The sequence below is a fragment of the Diutina rugosa genome (assembly GCF_008704595.1).
Source record: "Diutina rugosa strain CBS 613 chromosome Unknown scaffold30_size158152, whole genome shotgun sequence".
NCBI lineage: Eukaryota > Fungi > Ascomycota > Pichiomycetes > Serinales > Debaryomycetaceae > Diutina > Diutina rugosa.
The window spans coordinates 72,122-94,770 of NW_022995085.1; the positions used below are offsets into that span (position 1 = coordinate 72,122).

General features: G+C 47.5%; 11 protein-coding genes across 11 annotated transcripts; 6 read left to right on the forward strand and 5 right to left on the reverse strand. All coding sequences in view use genetic code 12, as the record gives it.

Annotated features, from left to right (window-relative positions):
* Positions 1-835: 835 nt before the first annotated feature.
* On the forward strand, positions 836-1,744 carry NPL3 (mRNA-binding protein; the record flags this gene model as incomplete). The annotated part of the gene is made up of 1 exon (XM_034153590.1): positions 836-1,744. One exon carries the CDS (start codon positions 836-838, stop codon positions 1,742-1,744), a length of 909 nt encoding a protein of 302 aa, XP_034014108.1.
* A 344-nt stretch (positions 1,745-2,088) lies between these two features.
* Positions 2,089-2,802, forward strand: DIURU_001086 (arylformamidase; the record flags this gene model as incomplete). The annotated part of the gene is made up of 1 exon (XM_034153591.1): positions 2,089-2,802. The coding sequence occupies one exon, from the start codon at positions 2,089-2,091 to the stop codon at positions 2,800-2,802; it is 714 nt and encodes a 237-aa protein (XP_034014109.1).
* Positions 2,803-2,920: 118 nt separating this feature from the next.
* TIF35 (translation initiation factor eIF3 subunit g) lies at positions 2,921-3,730 on the forward strand (the record flags this gene model as incomplete). Its single annotated transcript, XM_034153592.1, has 1 exon — positions 2,921-3,730. One exon carries the CDS (start codon positions 2,921-2,923, stop codon positions 3,728-3,730), a length of 810 nt encoding a protein of 269 aa, XP_034014110.1.
* Positions 3,731-3,974: 244 nt separating this feature from the next.
* Positions 3,975-6,566, reverse strand: MDG1 (Mdg1p; the record flags this gene model as incomplete). The annotated part of the gene is made up of 1 exon (XM_034153593.1): positions 3,975-6,566. One exon carries the CDS (start codon positions 6,564-6,566, stop codon positions 3,975-3,977), a length of 2,592 nt encoding a protein of 863 aa, XP_034014111.1.
* A 902-nt stretch (positions 6,567-7,468) lies between these two features.
* Positions 7,469-11,146, reverse strand: NCR1 (sphingolipid transporter; the record flags this gene model as incomplete). The annotated part of the gene is made up of 1 exon (XM_034153594.1): positions 7,469-11,146. One exon carries the CDS (start codon positions 11,144-11,146, stop codon positions 7,469-7,471), a length of 3,678 nt encoding a protein of 1,225 aa, XP_034014112.1.
* Positions 11,147-11,489: 343 nt separating this feature from the next.
* On the reverse strand, positions 11,490-12,878 carry DIURU_001090 (protein kinase regulatory subunit; the record flags this gene model as incomplete). The annotated part of the gene is made up of 1 exon (XM_034153596.1): positions 11,490-12,878. The coding sequence occupies one exon, from the start codon at positions 12,876-12,878 to the stop codon at positions 11,490-11,492; it is 1,389 nt and encodes a 462-aa protein (XP_034014113.1).
* Positions 12,879-13,081: 203 nt separating this feature from the next.
* On the forward strand, positions 13,082-14,761 carry MED1 (Med1p; the record flags this gene model as incomplete). The annotated part of the gene is made up of 1 exon (XM_034153597.1): positions 13,082-14,761. The coding sequence occupies one exon, from the start codon at positions 13,082-13,084 to the stop codon at positions 14,759-14,761; it is 1,680 nt and encodes a 559-aa protein (XP_034014114.1).
* A 163-nt stretch (positions 14,762-14,924) lies between these two features.
* PEX6 (AAA family ATPase peroxin 6) lies at positions 14,925-18,233 on the forward strand (the record flags this gene model as incomplete). Its single annotated transcript, XM_034153598.1, has 1 exon — positions 14,925-18,233. One exon carries the CDS (start codon positions 14,925-14,927, stop codon positions 18,231-18,233), a length of 3,309 nt encoding a protein of 1,102 aa, XP_034014115.1.
* A 170-nt stretch (positions 18,234-18,403) lies between these two features.
* MDJ2 (Mdj2p) lies at positions 18,404-18,838 on the reverse strand (the record flags this gene model as incomplete). The annotated part of the gene is made up of 1 exon (XM_034153599.1): positions 18,404-18,838. The coding sequence occupies one exon, from the start codon at positions 18,836-18,838 to the stop codon at positions 18,404-18,406; it is 435 nt and encodes a 144-aa protein (XP_034014116.1).
* A 533-nt stretch (positions 18,839-19,371) lies between these two features.
* Positions 19,372-21,294, forward strand: SAC6 (fimbrin; the record flags this gene model as incomplete). The annotated part of the gene is made up of 1 exon (XM_034153600.1): positions 19,372-21,294. One exon carries the CDS (start codon positions 19,372-19,374, stop codon positions 21,292-21,294), a length of 1,923 nt encoding a protein of 640 aa, XP_034014117.1.
* A 64-nt stretch (positions 21,295-21,358) lies between these two features.
* On the reverse strand, positions 21,359-22,420 carry DIURU_001095 (MDR family NADP-dependent oxidoreductase; the record flags this gene model as incomplete). The annotated part of the gene is made up of 1 exon (XM_034153601.1): positions 21,359-22,420. The coding sequence occupies one exon, from the start codon at positions 22,418-22,420 to the stop codon at positions 21,359-21,361; it is 1,062 nt and encodes a 353-aa protein (XP_034014118.1).
* Between the last annotated feature and the right edge of the window lie 229 nt (positions 22,421-22,649).

The following is a 22,649-nucleotide window of genomic DNA, read 5'->3' on the forward strand; positions in this document are numbered from 1 at the left end:
GATATGGTCAAACCCTATAAACTAGGCACGGAAGTTGGTGTAGACACAACAGGCAATTGGGGGTGAAGGCAAGTGGTATGGTCAAATGTGTTGTTCGCTCAGTATTTCAACAGGCGTGTTGTGGTTCCTTGCAGATTTGGTGACTAACGTTTATTTAATGTGTGCTTGAGGCTTTTTTCAGAGGCTTGAGATTCTGGAGTCACCCCCGCTGCTTGCGTTTTTGGGTTGCTAAAATACTACGAAAAGCAGAAGTGACCCGTTAACTTTGCGGCATCTTTAGTCATCATCTAGCCCGGGTCTCTGAATACGATAAAAGCCCACAACCAAGAACAACCCTCCACAGTTGAAACGGAGATGTCGCGCAGATCGGGCCGGAACTGTCGGTGCCCCGAAGACACAAGCTATAGTGGGACTAGACCCGCCGGGCGTAAACCCAAAACGGCAATATGCGTAACCAATCAAATCGGCGCGATGGCTATATGTTGACAACTTTAGATGGCTAAAGAAGCCAGCCTACGATGTGGAGACATTACCCGTGCCACCCCTGACGTGTTTGACACCTCCAATATTCTTCAACCAACTGAACATACCTTGCCGACGTAGCAGGGACTTGTGTTGCGACTGTTTAAGGGATGTGTCTGCGGAAAACCCTTAGCTTGTGCAAATGGTGTAACAAAAGCGATAAAATGACCCGTCAATTACTCGGCTATTGCTTTTCTATCTTCTCGTAGGCGAGTCGCTTAGTCGTCACTGCACAAGAGGCGGGGGTTGTGTGGCGCTACCATGACCTCATCGACATTTCGGGAAAAACAAATAATTTGAAACCATTAACAACATGTCTGACACTGAAGACGTGCAAGCGCCCCGGAGCCCCGTGGTAGAAGACGCCAATCCCTCTAATGCCACCCTGTCTCGGGACAAGGCTACTGGGAAGGTGTTCATTCGCCCCGTCGGCTTCAATGTGCGTTACGAAGATGTTGAAGACCACTTCGGTCCCCTTGGTAAGATTGCTAACATCCAATTGATGAGAGGGTATGGCTTTGTTACTTTTGAACTGCCCGAAGATGCCGCTGCAGCCGTTGAAAAGTTGAATGACCTGGATTTCATGGGTGAGCGTCTTGTGGTGGAAGCTGCGCAACCCCCTAAGGAGGACACTCGTGGCAAGTTCCGGGTGAAGGTCAAAGGTCTTCCCGAAGGTACTGCGTGGCAAGACTTCAAGGACTTTGTCAGGGAACGTACTCTGTTGGACCCCCAATTCGTCAAGGTTTTCCGCGATTACGACCTGAATGAGTTTTTGGGTGCCATCGAATTCGCTCTGACTGAAGATTTGGAAAGCGCCATTCCTCAATTGGACAAGGCCGACTTCAACGGTGCCGAAATTAGCGCTGAGATCGACGACTCGCCCTATGTTCCTCCCAGAGGTGGTCGTGGTGGTCGCGGCGGGTTCAGAGGTCGTGGTGGATTCAGAGGTGACCGTGGTGGCTACAGAGGCCGCGGTGGTTTCCGTGGTGGTCGCGGTGGCGGCGACCGTGACAGAGGTTACGACAGAGGTTACGACAGAGGCGACCGTGGTGACCGTGGCGGGTACGACCGTGGGTACGACCGTGGTGGGTATGACCGTGGCGACCGTGGCGACCGTGGTGGCCGCGGCGGCTACCGCGACGACTATGGTTCCAGAGACCGTTATGACAATGAACCCCGGGATGGCGGCTATGAGCGTGACCGGTCGCCCACGAGATATTAAGGATAGCAGTGTAATATTGGTTACGAAATTTATTAGGAGCACCGGATTCCCGAAGATCCGCTACAAATTCCGACCGGAAAGACCGAGGAAAAGTGGCTATTGGATTTTACCTAGACTTAGCCCCCATATCGAGTGGACACTAACCCCCAAACTGTAACCTGAGCGTGTTCAAATATCTCCCACTAGGTTACCTGTGCGTTTTGAGACATTGTCATTGATGGCGTAGATTAGGGATATGATGGCATACACGTCAATCTGTTCCCGTAGTAGTTTCGTAGGCACGTAATTTTGTTCGCTTGTCCACACCTCTTTTGTGATCAATCGTGTTTTCGTGCATAAGTCGCATGTTCGTCGTTCACTACGGTCCAGAGAAATTGCAAGAGATCAAGGTGTTCCATTATGATCCTAGCGTTAAACACCTGATCGTTTGTATCCATGGTGGTGCTTGGCGAGATCCCCTAAATACCTACAATGACTGGGAGACCCTCGCCTCCATGGCTAACGAGAAAGCGGTGAACGTGTTTGGTGTCAACTATCGATTGTCGCCAGAGGTAAAGCACCCCACCCATTTGAAGGACGTTAATGCGGCCTTGGAGATGATCATCAGAGACTATCCCAGTGAAAACCTAGGTTTAGTTGGCCATTCGGTGGGAGCAACTATCGCCCTCCAAATGCTTGATTTTGAAAACATCACTGGCCTACCCACACAGGTAAATGTAAACAAGGTGTATCTTTTGGATGGTATCTATGACATCCCCGATCTTGTCCTCGAGTATCCATCGTATATCAGTTTTGTTGGCGAAGCATTCTCCAGTGATACCGAATGGCGACAAGCGACTCAAGTGACGAACGGATCAGACATCAGTCAATTAGATATCGTCATCATATACTCAGAAGACGATGAGCTTCTTCTGGAACGACAAACTTTAAAGCTTATGGCAGTGCTCGATAAGCAGAATGTCACCTACAAATACCACCATGGTCATTGGGGCAAACACGAAGAAATGTACCGCAACCCGAGTGTTTGTAACATGATCATAAAGAATCTGATAGAATAATCTAGCTATTCGATATAGTATACGTTTTTCGCTATGGTCATCGCTTTGCCACCCCACCGTCACTCCCTGCAGTCCGCCAGACGCGAACTGAAAATCTTCTCGATGAACACCTTCAACCATGTCTACGAGTGTATTGGGCTCTTGGGCCGACGCCGAAGGCGAATTTTCGGCTCCCGATGTCACAGTGAACCCTGATGGTACTAAGACCGTGGTGACCTACCGTTTGAACCAAGACGGCAAGAAAGTGAAGGTCACCCAGCGCATCCGTGAAGTTAAAGTGCAAGAAAAGGTCCACCCTTTGATTGCCCTCCGCAAGAACTGGAAGAAGTACGGTAAGGAAAAGAACCTGCCTCCTGGTCCCGACACCTCGACCACCCAAATCGGTGAAAAGGTTGAGTTGAAGTTGGGTACTTCGTGGAAGGAGACCGAGAAGGCCGCCGAAGAGGAAAAGCAACAGGACGCCCAAAAGGTGGTTCGGAACAGTATTCAATGTCGTACTTGTGGTGGGGACCATTTCACCGCTCAATGTCCTTTCAAGGAAACCCTTGGCGCCTCGCAACCTCAGAAGGAAGCCGAAGCTGGCGACATCCCTGTCTCTGGTTCTGGCAAGTACGTGCCCCGTCACTTGCGTGCTGACGCTAACGGCAACTTGCCTTCTCGCGATCGCGACGACTCTACTACGTTGAAGATCTCCCAACTTAATACTTTTGTCGACGAAGACATGATGCGCAACGAATTGTTAGCTCGTTTTGGCCCTCTCCAGCGTGTTACCATTGTCCGGAACAAGGAAACCGGGGAATCAAAGGGGTTCGCTTACGTGGCCTTTGCTACCGAAGAATTGGCTCAAGCCGCTTTGGATCAATTAAATGGCAAGGGTTACCACTCGTTGATTTTGCATTTGGAATGGCTGAAGAAGAGAAAGCAGTAAGTATGTATTATAGTACACAAACTATGGGATCAACACGCCACAAAATGTAAGTTTATATATATTTTTTAAACAACACAAACGACGCCACCTACTACTACGTGGGAACACCGAGGAACGGCTTTAACACAAAAAACATGAAATTATACAACATTAATATATAAAAAAATTAAGTAAGAAATACATAACATACAACACAGACTTCGCCAGACAAAATGCTGTCAGCAAATTAACGCTGTTGTATGCTTCAGCTGAAAATCTTCTTGAGAATACGCGAGAAACGACTCTTCTTCTTCTCAGGTTCTTTAGAAGTTTTCTTGGCGGTGGAAGCAGTAGGCTTCTTAGCGGCAGCCGCGGCGGGCTTTTTGGTAGTCGAAGCTTGCTGCGTGGCCTTACCTTCACTGGCGGTCTTAGACCCTTCAGCAGTCTTCGAGGCAGTCTTTCCTTCGACAGGCTTGTCGGTATCCTTGTCGACGACGATAGTCTTGGCGTGTTCGGCATCAGCAGCGGCAGAGGTGTCTTTCGCGGTAGCTTCAGCTTCCAAAATCCCAGCAATTTCAGGGTTGGGGGTGAATTCTTCAAGAACCACATCCTTTCCTTCCTTCGCCTGGATTTCCTTCTCAATTTGTTTACGAGAAGCGGTACCGTCAGCAACCACGATTTCCTCTTCGACGGTCGAAGGTTCAACCTTTGAAGGGGCCTCACCGTCTTTCAACAACGTAGGCTCCGATCCCTTGGGGTCCAAAGTCTTGGGCCGTTCAACATCATTGACGGTAGGTTCAGGAACAGCATAGACGTCATCGTTCTTAAGGTCGTGAGCATCAGGAGCATTGAAACCACGTTCAGTGATGGGGCCATCAGTGTGGGCGTCCTTCTTCGAGACTTCATTAGCGGGAGCAGACGACTTTTCTTGGGCGACGTTGGGAATAGCAGATTCGTTTTCGTTGACGGGCACAATCGATTCGTCCGTCTTGGGCACAACAGCTTCAGTTTCCTTCAAGTTCGCCTTAGGTTCGGTAGTGGAGAGATCTTGCTTCTCCGCCGAGACAACAGGGAGAGGGACAGGGTTAACGCCATCGACATTGTGGTGAGCAACATCCTTGGCATCGGTAGCCGACGACGCACCAAGCTTCAGAGAGTCGTGGAGTTCACGAGATTCCCCAGGTTCCAGGTCCTTGGGTTCAGGGGTGATGAAATCTCCGGAGGTACCTCCAGCAACATTCAAAACTTCTCTGGCTTCACCAGTTGATTCATCGAGAACTTCATTGGCCTCGCCAGCGACCAAAGTTTTGGTGACAAAAGCGCCATCGTTAGTAATGATAGCTTGCTTCGATTCAGCAATGACCACCGCATCAGCACCCAAACCTTCAACACCCTTGTCCAAGTCAGAACCGTAAACAGCTTGCTTCGATTCAGGGTGGGACAAGTCCGAGCCAAAAACAGCCAGCTTGTCCTGTACATCGTTGCCCTGCAACTTGTTGTCATCGTAACCACCGGCAGATTGAAGGTAAGGATCGGTAGTAAAGGCTTTATCAGGGTGAGGTTGAGCATTAGTTTCCTTGACATCTTGAGCTAATTCACGCTTATCTTCAGCGACTCTAGGACCATCAGGGTGAGCCGCTTCATGGGGGAGACCAGTACCGACAATGGCATCCTTGTGTTGAGCGCCCGTCGAGGTGTTGGTGTGAGAGTGGGGGTGGGAATCGCCCACCAACAATTCCTCAAGGTGGTCGCCTTCTTGCTCGACGTTGTGGTTCTTTTCGGCAGCTCTCAAACCAGGGTCGTTTGCAGAAGTAATGGGTTGAGTGACACCAGAAACGTCGACCGTACCGGGGGAAAGTTCGTCCCCGTGCAATTGACGTTCTATGTGTTCACCAACATTTTCAACGTGGTGCTTGTCATGAGGAGCTTCGAGGAAGGGGTCGGCGGTGAAAGCCTTGTCAGGGTGAGGCTCAGCGTTGATTTCCTTGACATCTTGAGCAAGTTCACGCTTATCTTCGGCGACTCTGGGACCGTCGGGGTGGTGGAGAGCTCCACCAGCAACAAGACCTTCCTCAGGTTCAGGCGACGAGTCCAGAGTAGTGTTAGTGGCAGCAGCATCCCTCAACTTCTTCTTGCGCTTGTATTGCGTACGCTTGACCTTCTTCTTTTGTTTCTTTTTTTCTTCAGGAGTCAATTCGCGGGTGACATCGCCAGCCAAACCCTGAGGCTGGTTGAGGGTGGCGGGGTCAACATCACGAACAGTTTCGAACGCCTTGAGTTGGTCACCTTGAGGGATAGCCACACCCGTAACGTTGTTAGACGGTTCGGGTTGGTTGAGAGTGGCGGGGTCGACATGACGAACGTTCTCAAAAGCCTTAAGCTGGTCACCTTGAGGGATGACTACACCCGGTTCACCGAGAGTTTGTTGTCTCAAAGGTTCGACGGGCATGACAGTGGCCTTGAGGTCCTTGTCATCCAGATGGGTCGCGTGTTGAGCAGCGGCACCGCCGAAAATAAGGCCACCGGCTTCAGGAATACGGCTGCCAATTGACTTGTGAGCGTCCGATCCGGGCGCATCGCCTTGGGACACCGCGCTCTTCGATTGCTCCTTGTCCGAAGCAGCGCCGCCGAAAGCTAGCCCACCGGCTTCGGGAATGCGGGAACCCGAGGCAGAACTGTCGACGAGGTCGGAGGATTCAATATAGTTGTTGTCGATACCGTGTTCGTCGCGGCACACCCGTTGAGTGGGCAGAACCAACCACTCACCGTCGACAATGTACTTGTACATAATCTTGTCCTGGGCCTTGAGGGGAACAGTCACTTCGAACAGGCCGTCGGGCAATTGCACCAACGGCATAGTCTTTTGCCAATTATCAAACGTCCCCGTGACAATAACATCCTGAGGACCCGCAGGCCTATAACGGTTAGTATATTATGGTTCGTACCCGATACAGCGAAGCTGAAATCGAGCTCCGGGCGAGCAAAAAGCGGACGGCGGGTTCCCATAAACGCCGCAACAGTCAAACCGGCTCATTGGCCCCACCACAGAGTCACATACCATTTAAACGTGTATTGTTCGACCATGGCACTTGTATGGGGGAATTAAAAATTCGCACAACCCAAATATGGCTCTGCTGGGTGCGACTTCCATGCCGGAGGCTTGCTATACGCAGTTCGTATCAAAATTGATGGTCGAATTGTGGGAATAGGAACGGGTATTGTTATTGAAAAAATCGAACGGCATAATTGCACTTGTACCAGGGGGAGGCGTTTGTTGTATTTGGGGGCAAATTACACGAAAACTAACCAAGCTGTTGAACGAACCGTTCTCGTGTTCCACTGCGTGGTGGTGGTCGAGACATTGCTACTGCACTTAGGGTTAGCGTGACACGAACTAAATTGAGCCAGCCATTTGGGTGGGGTTTGGAGGGGGTCCGAACGTACGAGGCGGTGCGATACGCAATAACGGTGGGGTAATATAAAGTTAAACCCCCGCGTGGCTGTGTAAAAGGCCGCCGTTACTTGTTTGTCTCGGTTGACTACGACTAATGTTATGGGTGCTGAGGGCTCGAGGCCTCTGTCGCGGAGCTCGCTGACATTACGGGGCCACGAATATCCGCAATTTCTAGATATGTAGCCCTGGCTATGCACCCTATTCATGTTTTGGTTGTGAACCCGCGGCTACGGCTCAGCTCGGAAGATGGTCCATGATGTCATTATTCATTCGCTACGTCTCGTCGTCGAAGTTGTCAAGTGCAACTAGTTCAGCACAATAGTGTACTTCGGTTTGGTCAGATCGCCGAAGTACAGGAGCATAACAGGCAATAACACGAGAGCATGCAACAGCGCTATTAGTATCAACAGTGCCCACATGCGGAAATAGTAGACTTCAAAAATCTGCAGACGGGTGAATGCCAACACCCCTATGCCGATGATTTTCGTGGTGGTGATCCCCAGTAACACCAGCGGGCCGATAGTCGTGAGTGCCTGATATGCTTTGAGCTGGTTCACTCCGGCTTTAGGGTCATCAATAATACCCGTAGACACTAAGTCGCGGTACAACAGCGCCTCGTCGGAGTCGTACACGACCGACGTTGTGTAAGCTCGAGTTAAGTGAATGCAGAATTCCACGGCAAGACCAGCACAGATAATTAGATTCACAAGCGATACGGCGTTCAACAGAATCCCACATATCGCCATGGCTCCGCCAACACCTACAATGATCATTACCACGACAGCAACCATAACCAGCACCAGAGATACTGAACCAATGGTGATAACGCCGACACCCCAGATTAGGATGGCCGCCACTGAAAGTAATACCAGCGTGAGCTTAACGATGGTATCATATTGGACGAAGTAGATGTAGAACGGACTGTATGCAAACACGTCCAACAGTGGGTGGTAGTCGCTAACTTCTTTAACGATTCTTTTGGCGTTGCGATGGGCAACAATAAAGTCAGACTGCAGTCGAAGCGGCGTATGGAACGTGCGGAAAAACAGCAGTTCTACGCCCAGCAGGTTCCAGTTGATGGCTCCCGAATATGGAGCAGCACCACCCAAGGGACATGGGTCACTGGGAGCGGAAATCCACGCCTCAAAGTAATGCATGAACTCATGACCTTGAGGGAATCCATTCATAAACAGATCGTATGTCTTGTCGTGATAGCACACTTCACATTGTCGAGGCAGAGCAGAAGGCGGGCAAAATTCATCGGGATTGGTTTTGCGAACTCGACAACACTGATCCAAGGTGGGGTTGAGCCAACCAAGGTAATCGTCAACCCAGTTCGACGCGGGCTGGGCAATGGTCAGCTTTTTACTTCTCTTATACTCCATTTCAAGCACGTTGGCGACCAGAAATTCGTCACAGCCCGAGAACTTGCCACAGAGCTGCTTTTGAATCAGGCGTTTGGTTACATCGGCGTCACGAACCACCAAAAACATAGGCGGACCCTGGTTAAGATGCTCGTAAACCGCATTGAAATATGGAACGAGATACAGATTAGATGGAAGAGCAAGACGCTGGTCAAGTCCCAATTCGATATAGGGTAGCAACAGAAGCAGAATACCAAACCAAACCACAAATAGAGTTGCGATCTTTGGTTTGTTAGTCGGATCAAGTAACCAGGGGGCAAACTCCTTCTTGAACCATTTAGAAAGGGACCACGATTCTTTAGGAGTTCCCTGAGGCGAGTTGAGCTGGATCGGTGCATGCTTCCAAAAGAACACGTCCATACGATTCAGCTGGACTCGCTGTTGATCAAGTGAGAGTAACAGAACCAAGCCTGTCATTTGGATCGTGAAGTTGATTGCGATGGCACAAGCACTGTAGATTGCAAAGTTACGCACTGCAGGCATGTCAACTGCAGTGGCAAGGGCAAACAAAGCTATTTGAATCAACGCCAGCGTTGCACACAGAGGTCCCACTCGTGCTAGCATCTTCCCCACGCGCTTTTCCATTGAATCGTGGGGGAACTGCCCGCTAATCAGTTCTAACCCATCAACCAACAAAAATACGTTGTCAACGCCAATGGCTAAAATAAGGAAAGGTATAACTTCGGCAATGATGAGCGTCAGCTTGATTCCAAAGAACGCACACAACCCTGCCAGCGCTAAAACCAGAAGAATAATAATCACAACTGCAGCAAGTGCAAGCGAGATGCGCGTGTGAACAAAGTCATTCTCGGTTTTGGGAATATGGCCACCCAATGCAAAAGCCACGTATATGAACATTGCCAAGTACAGCATAGCAACGATATTGAAATCAGTGTTCAGCAGCTTGTTGAGCTCAGTCTCAAGACTTGCTTCGGTAGAATAGGCAATGTTGAGACGGGGATGGTGAAGTTTGGACACCCATTTCAAAAGTTCTCGTTCGTAACGTTCAGCCTTAGCAGTGTATTTCGAATTGGTAGAATTGGAATTCACCAATAATGTAATAACAAAACCTTTAGCTTCAGTAGGATCATCATCATCGAATAATAATTGAGGCGATAATGGTTGCTGAAAGGAAGGTAAACACTCAACTGGCAGCCTTGCACATTTCCGCAACAGTGTTGACCACGTTTCACGGCTCAATCGATCGATATCGCCATCAAACCATTGGGTGAACAGTTCAACAGCACAAGAGTCGCCTAACGGCTTATAACACAATTCGTCATAGTCGTCATTTAAAGAGAGCAACTCTTTTTCCCGTTGGAACCACCACTTGACCACGTCCCAATCAAGAACAGGCTTCTTGTCATTGCTGCTAACTATGATTTGCTCAATTCGGAACCATTCTCCAAATTGCGATTCGAAGTACTGCTTATTGTGAAGTTCAGTTTCACGGTTCAGTACCCATAATTTGATGGGATCATGTTCAAGTTGAAGCTTCCACAAACCCAGTGCAAATATCAAGCACAAGATCAAGTTTGTCACGATCACTTTCACAGGTTGTTGAGCACAGAATTGACCGAGCCTTGCAAACGAGTTCTCAAATGACTCCAACATTTGCTGCTGAACTTTCAGAAGTTTCGCCAAAAATGAGTTGGAGTTATAACTCAAGGGCAGAATTTCAAGGTCACCATCGTCATCGTCGAGTCCAATCAGACGCGTCTTGGCTAAATAAATGTGATATCCTGCCAAAACTCCCAAAAGACAGATCCATGTTATGGCTATGGCGAATGAGAAGCACGGAAGACTACCCACGGTACAGTGCTTGCGGTAGTTATGAAATTTTGGAAGCTTGGGGCACAGTTTCGGACAATCGGTACATGCACAACGATAGTCCTTGTCGTCACACAGCTTCATATCGCTCTTTTCACCTCTGAGGAGGTAACCATCTTCTGGTGAGTACTTGAAGTTTATTTGGAATGGCAGACCCCCCAACATCGGCTTCTCATCACCAATGAATTTCAAGAACTGCAGGTAGTTTTTGGCACCACCACCAATGAGGTCCATTGCTCTGCCATTGGTAGCACCAAACTTCACCTCTTTGCAACTGTCATAGAACTTTTCTGCGTAATCTGGGTTCACAAATTGATCAAGCTCAGTAATGATTTCCTCGTGCTTGTCAATGGAAGTTTCTGTATTGACAACTTTAATAAACTCTCCTTGCTTACGTGAACAGGTGAATTGACAAATGAAATCGTAAAAGTTCTTATGGCATGCTGGACACAGCTGGATAATTGGATCCACTTTCTTCAATTGCTTCTCCAACGACTGGACTTGGGAGGGCAGACAGCACACAAGATCCGTATCAAATTCTTCTCCGCAAATTGCTTTGATTTTGGTGGCGACCTCGGGGTCGGGTTTGACTGGCGGGTGAGGTGCAGCACACGGGAGCGATTGGCCAAACACCAGCTTCTTCCCGCAATCATCGTACATAGCACACTGCCCCAGAATCAAGGCACTGGCCAACGATGCCACCAGAAGCAATGATATCAATGGTCTCATTGTGTGGTGTCAATATTTAGCGAGGATTGAGATTGGAACGGCTAGTGCATATATAGGTTGCGGCGTGCGAGGATCGGACAACGAATTGAGGGGAATTGCATATTTAGCCAAGGCGGTGACGAAGTAATGAGAGAAACAAACGGACGTATATTATCAGGCAAAAGAAACCTCGAACATCTCACCGTGTGTACAGCGTAATGTATTGGCTACATTTGCCACTTTCAACCCAAAACTAAGACTCGTGCGATGTATCATACGATGGCATATCAAGGTTCGCGCTTATAATTCGTACGATGAAAATGATCATATTTACGAATTGAAGAACATGCATCATTCGCTATTCTCATGTTTGCATGCTTTTTATAAACTCCAAAAGGCGCCGCTCCTGTTCCGTTTCCTGGAGCTTCCCGCCCTTCATCTCATTGGCAACGTCATCGAGACATTCAGTTATCACCTGTGATACTACTGGAATGTGAACTTCTCCCGGCAAGGTAAGTTCCCTCGGAATAAACTCTCCATACTGAGCCACCCATTGTTTCCGCCGCTGTATCTCCTCCTCATGCATTTGGTGCAAGTCCTCGTTAAGGAAACGCGAGATCTTGTCAAGAAATGCTCTGGGATATTGGTACTTTTCACGGTAAAGCTCAACAAAGTACTTCGTCTTGTAGATATTGTAGAAATTGGTGTAGTAATACTCGAGTTGCGATATCACATCAGCATATTGTTGTAGCGGGGAGATGGTTATCCCCTCTCTGTCTAGACTAGTATTAGATAGTCTAGTTTCAACCGCTTTGAAAATGGCAGCTAATTTAATGATTGAGACTTTGATTTGGCGACATTGTTGGAGGTTGGCGTTGATTCCCTGAATCAAGTCGTCAACAAAACTCAAGTTGCTTTCTCCTGATTTCGTCGCTCGATCGTGATTCGTCGAAATAATTGTAACCATCTGTCTGACCTCCGTTAAAACCTCAGGAAGTTCAAATGCGTCCTGACGCAAAATCGCCATATCGGCTTCATTAGTGTCGCGATCATGTACGGCTTGAGCACACTGGTCGAAGTGATTGGTGAGCATACTGAGCAACAGCAGGAGTTTGTGTTCTAACGAGGAATTTTCTTCGAGAAGTTGAGTATACTTGTTGGTGTTGCTACCCCACTCGTGCGCTAAAAGATTTAACTTTTCCAAATGTTTAGCTAGACGAATAAAGTCTTTCTTTACCCGCTTAAGTTCGTCCGTTGCCACGAGAACCTCCCGATCAAGATAATCAATAAGCGAACTTGCATTCTGTTTATAAATGCCGATGTTCTCTTTCAAAAGCATGATAGCGTCCACTGAAATGAAATCCGCTAGGTTCTTGTAATCCTCTGCACTAAACTCTGGTGTGTTTGCAATCTCAGCACTGATCAAGTCTTTTGGAACGGGTGTTTCCTTGAGGGTAGCGTATATCAAATTGAGTTTGGTGAGTGCCGGCTCCACCAATTTGTCATACTCTTCAGTGAATTTCGAACGGGTCACTTTAGCTTTGTCCTCAATGCCGTCAACGATTGTGGTCAATAGTCGTTGCTGTCGTTGTAAGGTACGTTGAGCTGTGATCGCTATCTCAAGTTTTGACGGAAATTGCCTCCTCAACACTTCTCCGGTAGAATCAAGATGTGTTTGAGCCTGCTTGCAAAGCTCTTGGGCCTCATGAAGCGTCTCCTCTGCCTGGTCAGCCAACCGTTGGATCTCACTCATTCGCACTATTTGGAAGGAGCCAACACGCCTGACTTCAAGTCTTACTAAGACCTACTCCACGATTGATATAATATAAAATCACGATACTTTCAATTATCCATGGCTATAGCTGACTGAGAATTCTGTAAAAGTAAATTGTCTCTTATATCAATATTCTCCATTGTCACCCTCACTTCTCGTTCTGAAAAACTCACCTCCTTGTTATGGCTACACTCACACCATTGGAGGAATGTCTCGAGCTTCTATATGAATACCTGGGAAATTTCCGAGTCCTGATTGACTTGGTACAAAAATTGGCTCAACAGCTTAAGCTTGAAACCTTCGTGGACAAGCAGGGAATTGACCTCCCTCAAGTGGCAGCAGTGAAGGCTACAGAAGTGAAAACGGTAAAACTTACCATTGCCGGTACCACTATCATGATTGATATTGACTTCTCCAGTGATAGACAAGTTGCTAATGTGGTTTTATCTCTGGCAAATCAGAGCGAAAACACTTGCAAGCCCGATACCCATACACTTGATTTTATGACTCGATCCGAGAGCGATATAACCATTGACTGGTCGAAAAATGAATTGAGCTTCCTCAAACAGGTCGATAATGATCAACAAGTCACTATTGCCGAATCCATTATCAAGAGCAACCTCATGGGTGACCGCCTAGGTTACTTTCCGGAGAATTTAAAATTTCTTGCCAACATTGATCAGCTTCTGCTGCCTAATTGCGATCTATTCATATACTTGGAACGGATGGCTCTCATACTTCGAGCGCTCGAGTCGGTTGAAGAAGCTTCTGAACCGTGGCTTCTACCATATGTCTCAGCTGTCGGCAGGTCACAATTGAACAGTACTGACACAAAGCAATTGGGTCTCTTTATTGATTACTGGCAAGACAATCGTTACATCAACCACATGAATGGCGGATCCGATCCAGTTCATTATTTGATGGTAAGTATCGTCCCCACTAATGGACCTCAGCATGACTATCTTAATGAGGCAAAAACCTGGACATTGACTAAAGGCGAGTTTAGCCTCAATTTTGAGTCCACTAGTAGCACTGCCGCAAGCTCATGGGTTTTGAAGGTAAAACTTTCACATCCGTGCTACATGCCGCAAAGCATACTTGACTTTCATGGCTGGGCCTACGAATCTGCATCACAAAAGAAATCAAAGAGTGACAAGTTATATGCCTTACTCAACCAAGGCTCAGTGTCGCTTGCTAAGGGTCAAATAGCATACTCAATCCGAAGTCTGCCACACTTGGGGAAGTGGGTGCTCGTGGATCTGATCATTCCCTCAAAATTTAATGACATTACCAAAATCATTTTATCCTTACGCAACCTAAGCATACTTACCAACGTCCTTGTGGAAAGCTATGTGACACTGTCGAAGCCACAAGTAATCCCTGCTCGACGGAGATCCCGTGGGAGTATGATGGGCGAAGAGATGTCCGAGGAAACGAAAAAGAAGTTGAGAGACTCATTGCAGCTTCCGCCCGATGTCACTGATGATGAATTGCTTGGCCTCAACGCAATGAACGACCTGTCCACTTTACGTAGTGTGGACATGTCGGCAGACATTGCCGTTGATGACTTCTTGAATGATACATCGTCTTTACACGAAAATGCCGAGAAGCTAGATGTCTTCATAGAAGACATTGATTTCATTCTGCCATTCGGCGACATTATGACCAAGATCTCGGGCAACTTCGGCCCTCATGTAATTCGGAAGCAATTTCGTATCTCAAACGGTGTGTTTTCCACGAAGTCCTCGGAAGCAGACATGGAAGTGGATTCGCTGTCTCTGGAAAAACGATTAGCGAAAGGGTTGAATGTTACCGAAGATTTATGGCAAACTCTTGAGCATGTGTATATCAAACTGGAATGAATGGACCTAAGCCGTTAGTAGTACATTGTGTGCGTCCGAGGCTGTCACCGCGGTTACAATTTGAGCCCCTCTTTTTGCGGGGCTCAGAACTGGCACGTGATTTTTCGGTGAGCACTACATCATTAACAGTACCCCACATTGAGATTCAATTGTCGACGAAATTATGCCTCTGGCAATTGAACCAGTTGGGCTGTCGACAGTGGCCAATGTGGCATTTATCACTGATCCAAGCCTCGTCAATGTTACCGACACCGTCGAAATCAGTGGCGACATTTTCGCTCGACTTTTTCCTGAAGAACTGAGTGACGACAAATATCTTTTGATCAAACTCTTGGGATCGGAATGCTTTGACCTGGCAAAGATTTACCGTGTGGGTGGTATTGATGATGCTCTGCATAATCTCGTTCGTTTCGTCAATCACCAAATCTGTGATGGATACACTCTGGACCAATTGACCATCAACAAGGTACGCGTTGATGCCATCAAACAGAGCGACATCCCATCATTAGACCAGATTTACGTTGAGGTTCCGCCGAACATCTACGACATATTACAAGCGAAACCTCAGGACTCATTGCGAAAGCAATTTGGTCAGTTCCTCGCCCCCAGTGGTGGTATTGTCAACGATCAGGATTTGATCAGACTTATCAATGGTCAAGTTCGGCTTTGCGAACCGGTTTCCCAAGGTCGTGTAACAAATAACACCACAATTGTGTTGATCAAGAGCAAGGAGCCAATGCCGACCCCCGATGAGGGAGAAGTGGAAGAAGTTGACATGGATATGCTGGCGTACATGAAGAGTAGTTCCATGTGGAAGAAGGAAGCCACACAATCGAAGTCGTTTACTTTGCGCCCATTATCAAAGCGTTTGCTGGTTGAAGGACTCCCGTCTGATCAGTTGAAAGAGGATCAAGAATTGTTCGTATTCATTTGCTCGAGCGATTACATCACCTTAGGTTTCCCGGTATTCAATGGCGATCTTGTGAAATTGGTCCATGGTGACAAGCATCTTGTGGTTAAACTCTTCACCCTCACTGAACCAAATCATTTTGAGAGTGGTTGTTTATACGTTCTGCCATTACTTCTTGTAAATTGGGGTATCAACTCTGAGGGGGAACGGGTTAAGCTTGAACAGTTTTCCGAGCCGAGTCAAACCCTTGCACAAGTGTTGCCCGTCGCTGATTCGGTGATCATCAGTCGTGTCGCTTCACAAATCACCATGGATCGCACATACCAAAACAACTTTTTCAGTCTGCTCAAAACTAACTTGCTGAACCAGTTCCGGTGTGTCCAGAAAGGCGACTTTATCGCCGTGACGATTGACCTGGTTCTGGCAAAGACTATGTTTGACACTGCTAGTGCCGCTATCACCGCTGCCGATGGAGACGAAGCTGACGAAAATCCTGCTCCCGAGCCTGAAGTGATTCCTCAGGGTGACCCAGATGCAGTGGCATGGTTTAAAATTGTTGATCTCAAAGGAACCACGGACTTGTCGACTAATCAATTCATTATTGATCCCAATCGCACTTTATTCGTGTCTCTGGGTGTGGAGTCGATAAGACTCCCAGAAAACGAATTTGTGAACTGGCATCGCTATTTAAATCTTCCTCCTATGTTTGATTTCAAAGGTGGGGAATTCACGTACGCCGCTGAGCTCAAGAAAATTGTAAGCACCAACTTGACAAGTCCCGTCAACTTACGCACTCTGGTGTTGTTAACTCTGATGTCTCGAGGAATCGGGAAAACACTGGTGGTGAGAAATGTGTGTACCGAGATGGGGCTTAATCTTGTGGAGCTTGAATGTTACGACCTCGTCAACCCCGGTCAGGAACTCAAGACTATAGGTATCCTTAGCGGTCGCATCGATAAGGTCATTGGTGAGCCTCTGGCTCCCCTGCTGGCATTCCATGTGATTTACCTTAAGCATGTTGAAGCGCTCTGTCCACATACCGACCCCAACGACCAGAATCTGAATGTCCACACCTCTTTGCTGCTCAAAATTGCACTGACTGTCGCTGATTATCTCTCGCGCTACTCCAATTTGATGGTGATTATGAGTTGCAATGACATTGACAAACTTAACGATCAAGTGGCTCTGATGGTGAAATTCACAATCAATTTCGGTGTACCTCTGGAAGATGAGCGGCAATCAATCATGAGATTTTTGGTGGGACTTGAGCTTAATAGTGATAATGACCCAAAGTACTTTTTGCGTCATGATGTCTCATATGCCAACCTTGCCCTTCAGCTGGCTGGTCTCACCCCCAGGGATTTACGGAGTATCGTGAAGATGCTGAAAAAGCAGGCACTCCTGCGTTTAGGCAAGGTGGCTAAGAAATCAGGGGTCTCACTTGATGCGCTCATTAAAGTGGGCAATGGAGGTCGCATTCAATGGATTCCCGAAGACTTCAACCAAGCCATCAATGAAGCTCGAAACCAGTTCTCCGACTCTATCGGAGCACCTCGTATTCCTACGGTTAAGTGGGAAGATGTAGGTGGTATGGACTTTGTCAAGGGCGAAATTTTGGATACAATTGACATGCCGCTCAAACACCCCGAGCTTTTCAAACTGGGCGTCAAAAAACGATCAGGTATCCTTTTCTACGGGCCTCCCGGTACCGGTAAAACATTATTAGCGAAGGCCATCGCTACGAACTTTTCGCTTAACTTCTTCTCAGTTAAAGGTCCCGAATTGTTGAATATGTACATTGGTGAATCTGAAGCCAATGTGAGACGAGTGTTTCAACGGGCTCGTGATGCTAAGCCATGTGTCATTTTCTTCGATGAATTGGATTCAGTGGCTCCCAAACGTGGTAACCAAGGCGACTCTGGCGGTGTCATGGATCGTATCGTGTCTCAATTACTTGCGGAACTCGATGGTATGAGTGGGGGTGATGGCGACGGTGTTTTTGTGGTCGGTGCTACCAACCGACCTGATTTGTTGGATGAAGCCTTGTTGCGACCTGGGCGTTTCGACAAGATGTTGTACTTGGGTATCTCTGACACACACGATAAGCAAGCTAAAATTTTGGAAGCTCTCACCCGAAAATTTACATTGGACAATGACGTCGACCTTTCAGAACTTTCGAAGAACTTCTCGCTTACTTATACTGGTGCGGACTTATACTCCGTCGCCCTGGACTCTATGCTCAAGGCTATGCTTCGTGTCGCTGGGGAAGTTGATAAGAAGATTGAAGATTACAACCGTGAGAGAAAGGAACAAGATCTCCCCGAGGTGTCGACCAGATGGTGGTTTGACAACGTTGCCCAGCCACTGGACATTAAGGTGACCGTTAAGCAACAAGATTTGCTTGAAGCTCAGCGCGAAAGTGTTCCTTCAGTATCGGCTGAGGAAATTGCTCACTATGAGCGGGTGAGACAAAACTTCGAGGGTGGCAAAGAAGATAAACAGTCTCTGGAGACGAATCAAGAGCTCGCCGATGGGATCACCATTGATATGAACGGCAACTAAAGGGTACATAACGTTTTGCATATATACACTGAATGTACCACCAATTGGTTTATGCTGTAAAGGTTCGTCTAACGTCTCTTCGCTTAACTAGCGTGAGTAAATAAGAATCGGCTCGTCCTTGTAAACCTTGTCGAGGGATGCTTGTGTGATGTCGAATGCGTGCATGCAAATCATTTACCCCGACACATGTAACTATTCTCCAACACGTCTTTGGCTTCGTTTAACTTTTGACTCAAATACTGCAGACCCTGACGGTCGGGATGATTCAACAACATCAACTTCCGCCACCTATCGTGAACCATCTTTTTGTTAATTTGAAGAATGTCATTTCCCGTGATTCCCAATATCGCCAACGCCTCATCTTCTGTTATTCGGGGTTTGAATCCTTCGTTGGCGTAATTTGATCGTATGTATTGGTACTGATCGTAGCGGGGATCCAGCTTGTCGAGTTTGACGCCGGCGTTTGGATCAACAAGCTTGAGGCCATTAAGTTGAGCGATCATCTGTGGCGTTAGGTGACGGAACTTTCGAAGAGCTGCTAGTGTCAGCTTGATAGTAAGCGCCCCAACCGTCAACCCAATACCAGCAATGATTGGAACCACCATGGCGCGATGTGATTTGTGAGACTGCTTATTTCAAGCCCGTCAAGTCAAGAGAGCGAAAGAGATTGCGGCAAACCGCATCGATTACTTGAATAAGGTTAGCTGAGCCTATCTCATGAAAACACATGCCAAAATTCTCAACGTATTTTGAAAGGTCTGAATTAATGTAAAGGTGTAGATGCGATTATACGAATAGGCGATGATCAGCTCCGAATTTTAATTCGGCGCCTCGCGTAGGCGACATTTCGATAGTGTGTGGCTGGCTGATTGCCCTATTCGCAGTAGGACGATTTTACGATTGCACGAACTCCTGGATTTTCAATTCAGAATCGTTTGAGCAGCACGTTAGTATCGGACCATATAAAGCCAAGGAATTGGTGCAAGTGGAAGTAGGCGGCTTTGGTGGCGGTGTTGGTCATGGCTCAGCTTTGTTGCAGTTTCTTTCCTGCATGCAATCTCTTCGACCACCAAGCCCCCCTATATATAATAGCGACGGCAACCAAGTGACATAGGTGTCCACAGCGCAATTGACCACCATGAACGTGCTCAAGTTACAGAAAAAATACGCTGGGACATTCGACCAGCTGGAATTATTTGCCATCATCGATGAATTCAGAGACTTGGATGTCGATGAAAAGGGGGTGGAGAAGAAGGACGTGATCAACCATGTGTCGAAGAAGGGCAACTATCTGTACGATCAGTGTCGTGAAACTCTCAAACAAGTTGACGTCGACGCTCTGGGAAGAGTTGAACTTGATGACTACGTTGATTTGATCGCTAAGCTCAAATCATCGTCGTTGGATATTCCCGAGAATCCTCAATTGCCTAGCTCGCCTGGCCGTGTTAACAAGCCCGCTCCTCCTATTCCTACCGCCGCCTCGAATAAGAACAAGGTGTACTTGGGAGGCAAGTCGAGTGGTACCACTCACTCCATCAATGATGAAGAGCGCATTGAATTCACTCGTCACATCAACCTGGTGCTTGCTGGTGATGATTTGGTGGGTTCTCGTTTGCCGTTCGATGTTGAAACCTTCCAGATTTTCGATGAATGTCGTGACGGTTTGGTACTTTCACAATTGATCAACGATTCGGTGCCTGACACCATTGATACTCGTGTACTCAACACTCCCAAAGCTGGTAAGCAATTGAACAACTTCCAGATGTCAGAAAACGCTAACATTGTCATCAACTCGGCCAAGGCTATTGGCTGCGTGGTTGTGAATGTTCACTCTGATGACATTATCGACGGGAAGGAACATTTGATCTTGGGTATCATTTGGCAGATCATTCGTCGTGGTCTTTTGTCTAAGGTTGACATTAAGCACCACCCTGAATTGTACCGGTTGTTGGAAGACGATGAGACGCTTGAACAATTCTTAAGATTGCCTCCTGAACAAATTTTGCTCAGATGGTTCAACTACCATCTCAAGAACGCTGGTTCCCAGCGGAGAGTTGCTAACTTCAGTCGTGACATCTCTGATGGGGAAGCCTACACTGTGTTGTTGCACCAATTGGTCCCCGATAAGTGCGACACCCGGGCATTGCAAGTCCAGGATGTTAACCAACGGGCTGAAATTGTTCTCGAGAACGCCGACAAGATTGGATGCCGGAAGTATTTGACGCCCAAGTCTCTTGTCGCTGGTAACCCCAAGCTTAATTTGGCTTTCGTTGCCAACTTGTTCAACACTTGGCCCGGTCTTGACCCCATTGAAGAGCACGAACAGATTGAAATCGAAGACTTTGATGCTGAAGGCGAACGTGAAGCTCGTGTGTTTACTCTTTGGCTTAATTCGTTGGATGTTGACCCCACCGTTGTCTCATTGTTTGAAGACTTGAAGGATGGGTTGATTTTGTTGCAAGCCTTCGAAAAGGTGATGCCTGGCACTGTGTCGTTCAAGCACGTTAACAAGAAGGGTCCCAACGGTGAAGTGTCGCGCTTCAAGGCCCTCGAAAACACCAACTACGCCGTTGAAATTGGTAAGGCTAACAACTTCTCCCTTGTAGGTATTGAAGGCCTGGATATCGTCGATGGTAACAAGTTGCTCACTTTGGCCTTGGTGTGGCAATTGATGCGCCGTAACATTGTTAACACTTTGGCTCAATTGAACCATGGTGGTGGCAAGTTGTTGACCGATGCCGATATGATTTCGTGGGCTAACCAACAAGTTACCAAGGGTGGCAAGTCGCTGTCTGTGAGACTGTTCAAGGATGAACTGATTTCGACTGGTGTTTGGTTGTTGGACGTTCTCAATGGTTTGAAGCCTGGCTACGTCGACTACGATCTTGTTCATCAAGGTCCCAACCTCACCGATGACGAGAAGTATGCCAATGCCAAGTTGGCTATTTCTATTGCCAGAAAGATTGGTGCGTTGATCTGGTTGGTGCCTGAGGACATTAACGAAGTTAGACTGAGATTGGTGTTGTCGTTCATTGGGTCGTTGATGGCTGTAAACCAATGAATTTTGTATAATGTATTATGAAATCGATGATTTTAATGTATTAATCAGGTAGCTTAAGTATAAATTAAAGTTTGGTGACCAATTTCCCAGGACCCTTCCCGATAAACAAACGGTTCCACACTTCGGGAATCTTCTTGATGTCACCTTCAAGGTCAACAACATCCACTTCATTCTTGATCTTGCCCTCCTTAACCCCTTCACCCAAAGCGGTCAAACCTTGAGGATAGTCCTTGGCAAAGTCAAACACAATGAACCCTTGAACGGTCAACCGATTGATGATAATCTCAGCCCAACGGTTGACACTCATTTTTGTGTGATCGTTGTAACCGGAAATAGCACCGCATGCAACGACTCTGCCGAACGGCTTTACCCGAGTCAAACAAAGATCGAGTTGTTCGCCACCAACATTGTCGTAGTAAACATCGGCGTATTCGCCATCGAGCGCTTCATCGAGCTTTTTGGCCAAGTCGCCAGTTTTGTAATTGAGACAAACGTCAGCCCCAATCAGTTCCACCCACTTGCACTTGTCATCAGAGCCAGCGAAACCAATCACTTTTTTGGCGCCTACAAGGTGCTTGGCTACTTGGACCACCATGGAACCGGTGGCCCCCAGGGCGGCCGAGACAATGATGGTTTGACCCTTTTGTAATTGGCCCACTTTGGTGGTACCAAAGTATGCAGTGAGACCAGTCATACCGAGAGCCGACAAGTATGCCAGCAAAGGCACCCCTTGTTGAGCGGGAATCTTCGAATTGATCTGTTCGGGGCTCAAGATAGCGTAATCAGCCCACCCCAGAAATGCCAACACGATGTCGCCTTCTTTGTACCCTTCATTCTTGGAGTAAATGACTTCCGCCAACGCGGTCGACTTCATGCGCTCACCTTCATGGACGGGCTCGATGTACATTCTCTTAGGGTCAAGACCTTTTTGGATCCACAGTCTTTGCGTAGGGTCATTAGAGAATAATATCAGTCTTACCACCACTTGGTTATCCTTGACATCGGCTTTATCAAGGGGGTGGGTCTTGAGTTCAAAAGTGGAATCCGGTTGGCCCCACGAGAGATTGACGTCCCTGAACGGCTTGTTTTTGAGGATGATTTCGTGGTATTGAGTGGGGAAGGACATGGTTACAAAATTGATCAGGCCATCGGGCGTTTAATTTATGTTTCTGTAGCTACGGTTTGGGAAAGTCAGCGAACGCTTGATTTTTGCGGATATGTGCCAGATTAGTTAGTGCCCGGAAATGCGCGCGCGCTGTATACAAACGTGTGCATTGCATGGGGGGTATAGTTCATTGTGCCGCGGTCCCAATTGCCCCCGCCTAACGCCAGATTGAGAATTTGGGTGTTTCTTC